At 37.8% G+C, this 12803-nt stretch overlaps 1 protein-coding gene across 7 annotated transcripts in view; it reads right to left on the minus strand.

The window, feature by feature from the left end:
- Zyx (lipoma-preferred partner zyxin) overlaps positions 1-12803 on the minus strand; it is a 59739-nt gene that overhangs the window by 37712 nt on the left and 9224 nt on the right. For 5 of the 7 annotated variants that reach the window (XR_006246420.2, XR_011443586.1, XM_070282555.1 and 2 more), the window contains exons 2-3: positions 5353-5785; positions 5121-5257 (exon numbers count right to left, since the gene is read on the minus strand). Coding sequence is in view for 5 of the 7 variants with exons in the window: in XM_070282555.1 (XP_070138656.1) it covers positions 5121-5257; positions 5353-5785 (570 nt within the window). In the remaining 2 variants the exon portion in view is untranslated. The remainder of the gene's footprint in view (positions 1-5120; positions 5258-5352; positions 5786-12803) is intronic. The other 2 variants (XM_070282556.1, XM_070282557.1) reach the window with 2 other exon arrangements.

Raw genomic sequence — 12803 nt, forward strand, 5'->3', positions numbered from 1 at the left:
TGTCCCGCTTATCAAAGGGTACATCCATGAAAGTAAGATGCAAACAAAGACTGAAGAGCACTTCCGAATCAAGGTCGAGCTCGAGCCAAAAAGCAGGCCGCTGAAGAAGGACAAGTTGACAAGTTGAAATATCTTTTGCATCGGAGAGTCACTGTGGAAAATCCATATAAACGCAACGGTCCGGTGCAATGCACTAATTGATAAGAGTATGGACAAACTAGGTCATACTGATCCTTTCGAGACGTCTGTGTAGTCTGCGAGGACGCCAAAGATGTTGATTGAACTTGATCTATTTAATAGGATAATTAAACTTGGCTATTTCCCAAAAATGTGGAAGAAATCCATTATCATAATGATACCGAAGCCTGGGAAAGACCACACTATTCCGACATCGGGTAGACCAATAAGCTTTCTTTTTTGTTTGTCTAAATTGTTTCAAAAGTTTTTGTTAACTCGCATAATGAAATATCTGGATGTTTGCAATATTATCCCGGCACACCAATTTGGCTTCCGAAGAAACCACGGAATCGTCGACCAAGTGAACAGATTAACATCCCAAATACGCTCAGCCTTCGAACAGCGCGAATACTGTAACGCTATTTTTCTCGACGTATCTCAAGATTTTGACCGAGTGTGACTTAATGGACTCATGCACAAAATTAAAACCCACTTGCCAAAATACACCCTCAAGCACTTGTGTCGTACCTCTACAATAGGGTATTCTCAGTGAGATGTAACGCAGCTACTTCGGCCGACTGCATCATCGAAGATGGAGTTCCACAAGGAAACGCACTCGGCTCTCGGGGAACGAACAACGTCAACGTTCGCTGAAACTAAAATCCAGCAACCTCCACTGGATCATAAAATCACGATCGCCACAGTGTCTGGACTACAAGTTACTACTCTACAATTCAGTCCTAAAGCCAATATGTACTTATGGCTCCCAGCTGTGGGGAAACGCAAGCAGCAGCAACATAGGCATCATGCAGCGCGCACAATCAAAAATCTTGAGAACTATCACTGGGGCACCTTGGTATGTTCGCAAAGAAAACATCCACCGGGATCTGGACATCCTCGCAGGGAAAGACGAAATCCAGAACCAAAAAGAGTCCTACAAAGAAAAAATTTCTTCACACCCAAATTTCCTCTGTCGGGGATTGGCTCGGGTTTCCAGCGGATCCCGCCAGTGACAAAACGACCTCCCAACCCAGGACAAGATTTTTAGGGCCGACTAACTCTGTATCAGTCAATATGACTGTTAGTTAAATTAAAACAAGAAAGGAAAGCTATCTTCGGGCGGAACCGAAGTTAATATACCCTTGCAGTTAAAACTGGATGTATATCGCAAACATCGGATATAGTTGGTCGATTCTTATGATTACATCATAATAAAACCATCGCCCACTATGTCCTACAGCTGCCACAAAACTGAACGATCGGCAATGACCCAGCTTTCGTGTTTTGAAAATAGAAAGTTTGAACTTCGTACAGATTCTATTTTTGGTCAATTGATCCGACCTACCAAATTTTCATATAACTGGAATAATAATTGGAAATTTTATTTGGTAGAAATATAAACTTTGGTATTTTTGAAGATAGAAGCCTGGGACAGTTTTTTAAATTTTGTTTTCTACGAAATTGGTTTTGTAAAGAAATTCCCATAAGGATAGGCCAACTGTATCCGATACATGCGATATATATCCGACCTTAACTGCAAGAGTATAGCAACTTCAGATCTACCCGAAGTTGGCTACCCTTTCTGGTTTCTTCTACTAATGAGACCGTTTTTCTTCAATCGACCTTCAAACGCTCCAATAACCCGATAAAATTAAACAGATTCAAACACTGCTCGGAACCATCAACATGTTGTTGTTTTTGATTGGTTGTAATCCTGCGCGACACACATTTACACAGATTTGCATTTTTGAGAGGAACAACCCTTTAGTGGTCACCCGACCATGGTTGAAATCGGCAAACCAACAAAAAATTTTTGTTTTAAATGAAGCTGAGTCCCAATAACATTTGTCAAGCCAATTTTCGGCTTGCCAACCCAACCAAGAACACACGGAATTTATTAACACGCGGAATTTGTCTTTTTCCATTTTTCTAGGAATTATAAAAGATGCTTCACTCAAACGCATATAACTTAGGAATGGATCGTTTCTTTTTTTTTTTTGTGTATGTTTCTTGTAAAAGTATGTACCGAATAGGAAGATTATCGAAACAAATTTTGTAGCGCCACTGATATACTGATTCCATAAGACTTTTTTGACCACCTTATATATGTATCAGTCCCTGGACTTATCAGGCGAACGTTTGACAGTAACAAGAAAGGAAAGCTAGCTTTGGGCGGAGCCGAAGTTGATATACCCTTGCAGTTAGGATCGGATATATATCGCAATATCGGATATATATCTGACGATCCTTATGAGAATTTCCTAATAAAAACAAGTTTAAGGAATAAAATTTTAAAAAAGTTTCAAGCTTCTATCTACAAAAATACCAAAGTTGGTAGTTTTACCAAATACCATTTCCGATCGTTCAGTTATATGGCAGCTGTAGGATATACACGGCCGATCCTTATGAGTATCTGAATTGAGTATCTGATTTTATTTTGGCAAAAGTAGAATCGATCAAAAATTCTCTAAAAAATTTATCGAAAACTCTCAAGCTCTAAAAAAACACCAAATGTATAGTAATTACGATCAATCAGTTATATCACGGCGGTTATATGGCGGCCGATCCGTTTGTTTCGACTTATATACTGCGCGCAAAGGAAAGAAGGGTGTGTGCAAAGTTTCTAGTCGATAACTTTAAAACAGACACTAACACTAAAAACTAGAGGTGGGCACGGGCCGGGTTTTTTTCGTGGCCCGCGGGCTTACACAGGCCCGGAACGGTCTCGGGCCTTAAAATGAAAATTCGTGCGGGCTTTGTGCGGGTCCGGGCCTTAGCAAAAAGGCCCGGCCCGTAAAAACCCTAAATAGGCCCGTAAAAGCCCGAAATAGACCTGAAAACAATTTTGATTTGATCGCGCGATTTTTTTTTTATTCTCGAATTACAACCAGTCAGGTTTCTTTCGGCAATCGCTCATTTGGTTGGACTTTTCTTAAACCCTTCTGATAGAGAGATGAATTTCCTCTCAGAGGAAAAAAAGGAAAATGTGATAGCTACGGTAAAAGCAATGCTCTCCGTATTTATAGAAGATCATGAAAAAAGTAGTTTTGATAACGTAAATAATAACATAGGCTCAAATAATTCCGAAAATGGAAAGTTTTTAGAATTTTTATGTAAAAACAAGAAAGGAAAGCTAACTTCGGGCGGAGCCGAAGTTTATATACCCTTGCAGTTAAAACCGGATATATATCGCAAACATCGGATATAGTTGGCCGATCCTTATGAACACATCATAATAAAACCAATTAACTAAAATAAAAAATCTAAAACAAGTCCCAAGCTTCTATCTTCAAAAATACGAAAGTTGATATTTCTACCAAATACCATTTCCGATCGTTCATTTATATGGCAGCTATAGGATATAGTTGGCCGATCCTAATGAAATTTCCTAGGTCGGATTAACTGACCAAAAATATAATCTGTTCCAAATTCCAGCTTTCCATCTTCAAAAACACGAATCTTCAGTTGGGTCATTTCCGATCGTTCAGTTATATGGCAGCTATATGATATAGTCGGCCGATCCTTATAAAATTTGGCATGTCGTAATTTGTTGCCAAAAATAGCTCTCATGTCAAATTTGAAGTCTCTAACTCTACAAACACCAAAGTTATACCATTTCCGATCAATCAGCTATATGGCAGCTATAGGATATAGTCGGCCGATCCCGGCCGTTCCGACTTATATACTGCGTGCAAAGGAAAGAAGGCTGTGTGCAAAGTTTCAAGACGATAGCTTCAAAATTGAGAGACTAGTTCGCGTAGAAACGGACAGACAGACAGACGGACAGACGGACAGACGGACATGCTCATATACACTCAGGAGGTGATCCTGATCAAGAATATATATACTTTATAGGGTCGGAGATGTCTCCTTCACTGCGTTGCACACTTTTGGACAAAATTATAATACCCTTTGCAAGGGTATAAAAAAGTTATGTAAAAAAAAAGAAAAGTTGAGAAAAACGATATCGACATGGAGCTTGAAAAATATTTGGCCTATCCAGTAGCTCTAGGTACACATATTTTAGAATTTTGGAGAAATGCAAGGGACCTACAATACCTTCTCAAATTAGCTCGAACCATTCTGACTTTTCCAGCCAGTTCGTCTACGAGCGAAAAGCTTTTTTCTACATCGGCCCATGTGTTACATGAAAAACGCACTAGGCTAAAAAGCAAAAATTTAGGAAAAAATTAATTTTAATTAAAAACATGACTTAGTTAGGTTTAATATATATGAAATTATATATATGTATACATAAATAAGATGTCTTTTAAATTTCCTAATATGTGTAAATAAGTTGCGTGCCGGGCCGGTCCCGGGCCTTGGTGAAAAAGTTTCGTGTGCGGCCGATTTTTGTTTTCGTGCGGGCCCGGGCCTCAAAATACAGGCCCGCGCCCACCTCTACTAAAAACAGACAGACTGGCGGCCAGACAGACGGACATGCTTATATCAACGCAGGAGATTATTCTGATGAAGAATACATATACTTTATAGGGTCAGAGATGTCAGCTTCATCACGTTGCTCACTGTTGACCAAAATTATATTACGCTTATAATTATAATTAAATAAATTATAATAAAGCAAAAAATAATCGAATTAAAGAAATAACTTTCGATTCTTATATTATTCATGTAGATCGAACACACCCAGAAAATTGTTTGTTAACGAACAACGCACGCTAAAGTTTACGCTTGTGTACTTCCGTCAGTGATTTAAAACGTGGCCCTTGGCAACCGTATATAACTTTCTTTTAGGTTTTCGTAAAGTTTCGAACTGGTCACTGAAAGATCGATTTCCTCGATCTTCCTTCCTTCCTTTAATTTCACCACTTGTCACTTTAAATGCGTAGGAATGTGGCGTTTTATAGGCTATATTTGAAGGTTTGTTCACTAAGTGGACAGCGGCCAGTAAATATCAATTAATGAATTAAATTTTTTTGTACCTTTTGTAAAGACCTTGAATCGTCCATGTTTTGCAAACTATTTTTTGGCTTGATGGCCCGACGAAGTTCACTATAAGATGAACTCACTGCACTGACAGGACTTGGGGGAGGTGGTAAATCTTCATCGTTGTTATAGCCTGTAAATACATTTTTGCAAACATAAAAGAATATACAAATTATTTTTATAAAATATGATAAACAAAATTTTAAATGTCTGGTAATTATATCTTACCTGAAGAACTGACGTTTGAATAAAACTGTTTTGTGTTGTATCCTGTTGTCATTGAATTACATAAAGAAGGTTCAAAGTTGTTTTTTACTTTCCTAAATATTTCTGAATTTTTGCTGCTATATATATTGGAGTTTCTCAATGAACTTGACGACAACTTTGGAACTGTTTTAGATTTCTGAGACGATTTTATTTGAAGTCCTAATAGACCATTTTTTTCCATTTGTAGTTTTCGGTAAGCTAGTGATTCAAGTTGCTGCTCAAGTATTGCTGGGTTATCCAAAGTGGTTTGACTTTTATTTGAATTTTCATAACTCTCCCGGTGCAAATTTGAAGGTTTCCCGGGGGACATAGAACATATATTTTTCTCTACTCCCATCAATGGCTGTGAATACAAAGGTTCACGTGAAACAGTTACCTCACGGCTGGATGGAACCTAAAAGTTTTTATATATATTTATTAAATAATATATAAATAAGCTGTATGAGTTCTGCGTAGATTTTTTTTGTCCAAAAGTATACCCTTGCAACACGTATTATAATTTTTATGAAAACTACACAACGCAACGAAGAAGATATCTTCGATTCTATAAAGTTATTGGTAATTACTCATTTTCATATACTCCTAAGTTTCTCTCTAGATTCTTTATTTTTTTTCTGAATGTACACCAACTCCAAACTATTGTGTTAATTTTGGTAATTTTAGATCTCTACTAAATTCCTGAGATAACGATGTCGACATTTTATTTTTATTTATTTATTATTTGTTTTTTTTTTTTATTTATTTATTTTAAAGCAACAAATATCTCGACGTTTTGGGCTAAAATCGGGGTTTTCGACTTTCAAGTGCCTTAAAACTTCAAAGGCATTAACCTATTATTTAGGTCATGGGTTCGATTTCCATCAGAGGAAGCTAATTTTTGAGATTAATTTTTATTTTTTTAACCGCAGTCTCAAAGTAAAATAATGTATGCAAGAATTTTTTAATGGAAATTTAGAGATTAATAACAATAAGATTGTTTCATAAGTGAAAAATTTTTAGAAACATATCGTTGTCCGTCCGAAAAAAACGATAAATTTCTACCCCGCGCAAAGTATATTTAAACATTTTTTAATGGATTCTGGGCCATTAATGGGGACTGATTTATCCTATTTTTCTGTCCTGATTCAGCATACTTTTTCTGGCCTGATTTAGCATTCGTGTTTAGGTCATAAACTTTTATGATCAAGTGGGCGGAAATAAAGTAGTTGATTTTTGATGATACATCATTTATAAGTCCAAATAATTTAGAAAACAACGTTTAAATGATTAAGCATTGAGTGGAAAGTGTTTGGTCGTATCTTCCCTATGATTAAACCCTTCACAGACTAGCATAATTGCTTAAGGGGTTATATACCTTCTTTGTCGAAGAAAAAGAGCAAAGTTCGGATTTTTTTTTAGGTATGTAGCAATAATTTGATTACATGGATGTTTTAATTTTTTGATAGTACACTTTATTAACAATGTTTTTGCAAAATTTGGTGGAAAAATATTAAATAGTTTTTAAGGGGTGGCTGTTTCCCTTAGAGCCTTTTTTTTTAGAGCCTTGCGGTGACAGTTTCCCAGGTCAAACAGGTCAACTTAAACCATAAAAGTAAAAAAATTTCATTAGTTTAGTGTATTTCCTTGTGCTTGAACGATCGATTTTAAAATTTTTTTTTTTATTCATACGGGAACGTTTTATGCTAAAGCATAGTACTGAGTTGACGAAAATCCGCTGTCCAACGAGTGACAGCTGTCAAACTCCATATAAAAAAAACGGTGTAAAAAAGGAAAGAAGAAGAAATTTTTGCCTTCTAGATTTTGCGGGTACTGAGTTGACGAAATTTTTTGTTATCGATTTTAATGGTGTTGCCGGATCAAAAAAAATAAACAGCTGCTCTCGGGGTGTTAAAATAAATATTTCAATTTATTTTTATAGGTGTGACATGGAGGGTCAATTGACCAAACAAAAAAATAGTCGGCCCGAAACATTTTCGACGCGCCAGGACAAATTAAAATTAATTTCTGCGGTCAAGACGAAGCCCATAATATGGGATTTGACCCACAAGGGGCATTTTAATGCCATAAAATGGCATTGAAATGATTTGTGATTGATTTTGATTTTGATTTTGACCCAGTTTTCTATTTCTTAATCAGCTCCTTAGCGGCGAAATACATAAACAAAACACCAACATCCAATCCTTTTGAATTCATTTTTGTTTATTTGTTTTTTGTTTACAAACAACAGCTGTTCAGTATAACCTTATTTCTTCATTGTTTTGGTCACACTACCTCGGAAGCCGAATAAAGTGCAAAATCGCTATCAGAATTTCAACAGCGGATTTTCGTCAACTCAATACTATGCTTTAAAATAAACTTTTTGGTCTCTAGAAATTTCACTAAAAAATTCATTTCGGCGAAAAAAAAGTTTGTGCGTGAAAAGTCGATCGTTCAAGCACAGAAGAATTTCATTACGAACATTTAAAAAAAAATTTGAAGTAAGTCGGTTTAGTAGTTTTCCGCCAATCCATGTCACCGCAGTCATTTTTCAAGAAACACCATTTCGAGATATTCGCGTTTAAAGTTTCAAGTTCAGTTCAAGGCCGCACCGAGCGCGCGGTTAGGAGCGCTGTAACTTTTTTTCTACTGCTCCAATCTCTATGAAAATTTCTATGAAAACACACTCTATGAAAATAGGAGTTTTTCTTCAAGATAAAGCAATACAACAATTTTCGATTTTTTGAAAATAAAAAAGGTATATAACCCCTTAAATATCTTTAAGACATCTACAACACATTTTCCTTGAGGTCCTTGAGGCAAATTCTGTGTTAAAGTCACAGAAAATATTTAGTCCGAAGTCAAGGTTTTTTCTGTTTGAGTGTGTGCGTAGGCAGCAAAAAACAATGAGAGCAGAGCATTCACTGAGCGAAAAAAATTTATTTTATTTTATTTTTCGTTAAAGCTTTTATAGCAGTGGTCGGCTCCCCAATACATTGATATGATTTTACCGCATTAGTGTTAGTAACGAATAGCAGAAAGTAGGCTGTGAGCATGACGTTTCACACATTTATGCTGTTTGTGTGTGGCATAGCTCGGGCAGAGAAATTTCCTATGCCCCCGAGATAGGGCCGTGCCGACCTCTGTTTTATAGCAACAGTTCTTAAGGGGGGACATCTGAGTAGAGTTTTGAAAAAATCGAAAATTTTTTTTTTCGCTTAAAAAATTCTTTAGGGTCTTAAAAATAACATATCAAAAGATACGTCCGACCAAAGTGTCGAAGTGTCGAAATTTTCTATTCTATTTATTTTGTACTTTAAATATAGTATGATAAAACCCCATTTACAAATTTTCGATTGGCTTTATCATTTAGCCAAAAAAAAATTCCAGAAAATCTGCTTTTTTCGCCTTTTATGCCATATACTATTAATCATTTTGAGAACTTTAAAATTTTCGATAAAAATAACCGTAGTACATTGACAAGACATTTTTAAAAATAACGGTCGCACTACTAAACATTACCCCTTTAAGAACCGAATTTAAATGGGAAGTATTTATTAATTTAAAGACGTTACGAAGAATAATACATAACTAACATTCATTTAGAACAATTGCACCGAGGATATCTTGTTTTGCACGGACTTTGAATGTTGTATGCGTAGGGCTGATCTGTCATTTTAGGCGGAGAGTAAGTTGGTTAAAAAAATTTTGCGAATACATCGGCAATGGCCTGATCAAAGGTCGCAGATGAATTTTTTAAACGTATGCACAGGAGGAAAAGATACATGTTTACGCTTAGTGTTTACAAAGTTATGAAACTCTTTCGGATCCTAAGTAAATTGAATCCTGCAGAGGCGAATATAATTTCTATGTACTGAAAAATTTGATAGACAACCCATTTCATACAACGAAAATTGACACAAAAATTTCTTGCGACAATCGATTGAATTGAATCGATTCGATTGAAACCTCAAGCGTAGGGTGATATGGATCTCCTGGTGTTGAAAGGGGCAAGGCTCTGTAAAAAATGGTACCATCAAGATCAAATACAAAACATAGGTTTAGCCAACCTTCCGAATTTCTAAAATGGTAAATTGACCAAGGGAAATGTCAAACATACTCACGGTGATGTCGTGGTGCGTGATAAAGATGGTGCGTTATCAACATTGGACCACTTAAGTTCTGGGATATTAAAGTCACTATATATTAAATTATAATTTAATAATTAATATTAAATTTTTGTTTAAGTCCTTTTTTAAAAAAAATCACAGAAAGTTCCGTTTGTGTCCATCTTAAAAATGAAAATTGAACCAAAACAATTAACCAAACAAATCCAATAAAGTGATAATAAAATATTTGTTTAGCCTTTAATGAGAAAAATTTTGATTTATTTATTATTAACAATGATCTGTACTTCTAGATTATAATAATTAAAACTAGAGATAAATTAAACTAAAAGAGATTAAAGAAGAAAGGAAAGCTAACTTCGGGCGGAGCGGAAGTTGATATACTCTTGCAGTTAAAACCGGATATATATCGCAAACATCGGATATAGTTGGTCGATTCTTATGAGAATATAATAATAAAACCAATTAATTACAATAAAATATCTAAAACAAAGTCCCAAACTTCTATCTTCAAACATACCAAAGTTGGTATTTCTACCAAAAACCATTTCCGTTTGTTCAGTTATATGGCAGCTATAAGTTATAGTCGGTCGATCGTTATGAAATTTGGTAGGTCGGATTAACTGACCAAAAACATAATCTGAACTAAATTCCAGCTTTATCTTCAAAAAAACGAAAGATGGGTCATTTCCCATCGTTCAGTTATATGGCAGCTATAGGATATAGTCGGCCGATCCTTATGAAATTTGGCATGTCGTAATATTTTGTCAAGCTCTTGTGTAAAATTTGAACCCTCTTACTCTACCAGATCTTTGCATATGAAACTGCGTTTTACTTCATTGTTAATTACACAGTGCGACAAAAAAAGAAAATTTGGAGGAACTTTTGAAGAGACCTAATTGGAATTGTGTATTAGGTCGAATATAGTATAAAATCGTATTTAAAATTTTTCTAACACCCTCAAAATCTTGATTTATTTAGAAAAAACGGGTTTTCGGGACTTTTTTGCTCTTAAAAATTCCTAAGCACGTAATTTTAAACCAATTTAAAATTTTTTTACGTTGTTTAATAGATAAATAGGCCGTCAGCCAACGGGTACAACAGGGGGACCTACGCGCAAGCAATTGCGTGCCGTAACTGTGTACACCGCTGGTAGTGCGACTATACTCTCCACGTGAGGGCGGCTGGTAACAGGTCCCGGTAAGGTCATGTCTCTGCTGAGGATGCTGGCTAATGGTAGTCGGTACAGAACCCACTTTCATAGTCAAGAACAGAAGGGAAGTACTTGACGTCTTGGGTCAAGAAAGCTTTCTCAGCAATTTTCAGGATAGGCATCGTACCCGCAATGTGGTTGCGGACGAAAGTCGTATTTATACCCAAGGCGGGAAAACCATCTCACTGCACCCCCAAGGACTTCAGACCAATAAGCCTGTCGTCCTTCCTTCTCAAGACAATGGAGAGACTAATCAGCCTCCATATTAATCTTACTATCAACCCAGATGATATCTCGGGATCACAGCATGCGTATAGGAAGGGCCGATCCACGGAAACGGCACTCCACGAAATCACTACTTTTATCGAAAAGGCACTTAGTGACAAGGAATACGCACTCATTGCTTTTCTAGACATAGAAGGTGCGTTCAACAACATCCTACCAAGCTCGATAATCAATGCGCTGACAGTACTAGGAATAGACGATCAATCCGTACGCTTTATAAAGCAGATCTTGGTAAACAGGACTGTTGAGGCGCCACCAGGGGAATCTTTTCAAAGATACGTCAGACGAGGCACTCCGCAATGAGGTGTACTCTCACCCCTACTGTGGAACGTGGCGGTTATCGTACTTCGATCCCTAGAAGGTGGTGATTGCAAGGCTATCGCTTATGCGGATAATGTCCCAATTTCGTTCTCTGGAAAACGCCCTAGGACGCCCTAGACTTCATACTTGACCTTTTACCTGTAGAGATAGTGTGGGCCAAGATAGCCACGATATCCGCAATTAGGCTACGAGAAACGGGTCTAGGGAAAAGGACCGACTATGGACATGCCAAGTTGGACCTGCATCACTGCACGCCAACGGGGGCTACAGACTAATGTATACCTGTTGATCATCCCACCTTAAAATACAAGGTCTACATTCCAACAAGGGAGGAATGGGCCACACAAATCCCGGGACCAGCCGGTTCCCTCCATATCTACACAGACGGTTCAAAATTGAATGGCCAGGTGGGAGGCGGTTTCCATTGCGAACAGCTGTGTTTAAATGAGTCTTTCAGACTCCCCGACCACTGTAGTGTTTTCCAAGCAGAAGTAATAGCTATCGGAGAAGCACTCAGATCCCCAGCACTGATTGGAAATCAGGACACAATCTGTATCTTCTCAGACAGTCAAGCGGCACTCAAAGCCCTTGACGGTCTTTCATCCAACTCCAGGACAGTGAATGACTGTCGCAGATCTCTTAACGAGATGGCAGAGCAGCATGACATACACCACATATGGGTGCCCGGGCATAGGGACCACGAGGGTAATTGCGCCGCCGACGAACTAGCAAGAGCAGGTACTACCAATCCTCTCCTACCGGAGAAGGAACCAGTAGGTATTCCCTTAGCTACGTGTAGGCTAAAATGTAGTTATCACATTGACCGCGCATCACTGAGGAAATGGAGAAATCTCCAAAACTGCAGGAACTCCCGCATGATATGGCCCATCCGATCTAGGAAGAGGTCAATGATGCTTATCGCCCTAAATAGGCAGGACTGTAGTCTGGCGATCAAGGCCATTACGGGACAGTGGTTAATAGGAGCACACGCGGCTAGACTAGCGGTGCCACATTATGACTACTGCAGGAACTGTGGAGACGAAGAAGAGGAAGAGACAGTTGCACACCTCCTGTGTCAATGCCCTGCGCTGGGGCGCATCCGACTCAAATTCTTGGGCGCAGCAATACTTACAGACCTTACAGACCTCGCGGAGGTCGCTCCACACAGACTCGTAGCTTTCATCCGTAAATCTGGATGGGACCGCGAGCCGTTTCATGAAGGATAGAGCACCCTTGGGCACATAAGTAGTGGGAAGGGAGAGGTCCTTTTGTAGGATCCTTGCCTGTGCGGTATCACAAGGAGCCCTAGCGGCTCAAGTGGATGGGGGTCAGAACCGGCCCCTCATCGCCGCCTCAACCTAACCTAACCTAATAGATAAATGTTTTGAAACATTTGAAAAAAAAATAGATTTTTAATTTATTTTATCAAAAAAGATACAATTTTTACATAAGTAAATGACATTTTCGAATTTTAGTCGTGTTTTTCGGAA

This window comes from Drosophila bipectinata, chromosome 4, assembly GCF_030179905.1.
Source record: "Drosophila bipectinata strain 14024-0381.07 chromosome 4, DbipHiC1v2, whole genome shotgun sequence".
NCBI classification, from domain to species: Eukaryota; Metazoa; Arthropoda; class Insecta; order Diptera; family Drosophilidae; genus Drosophila; species Drosophila bipectinata.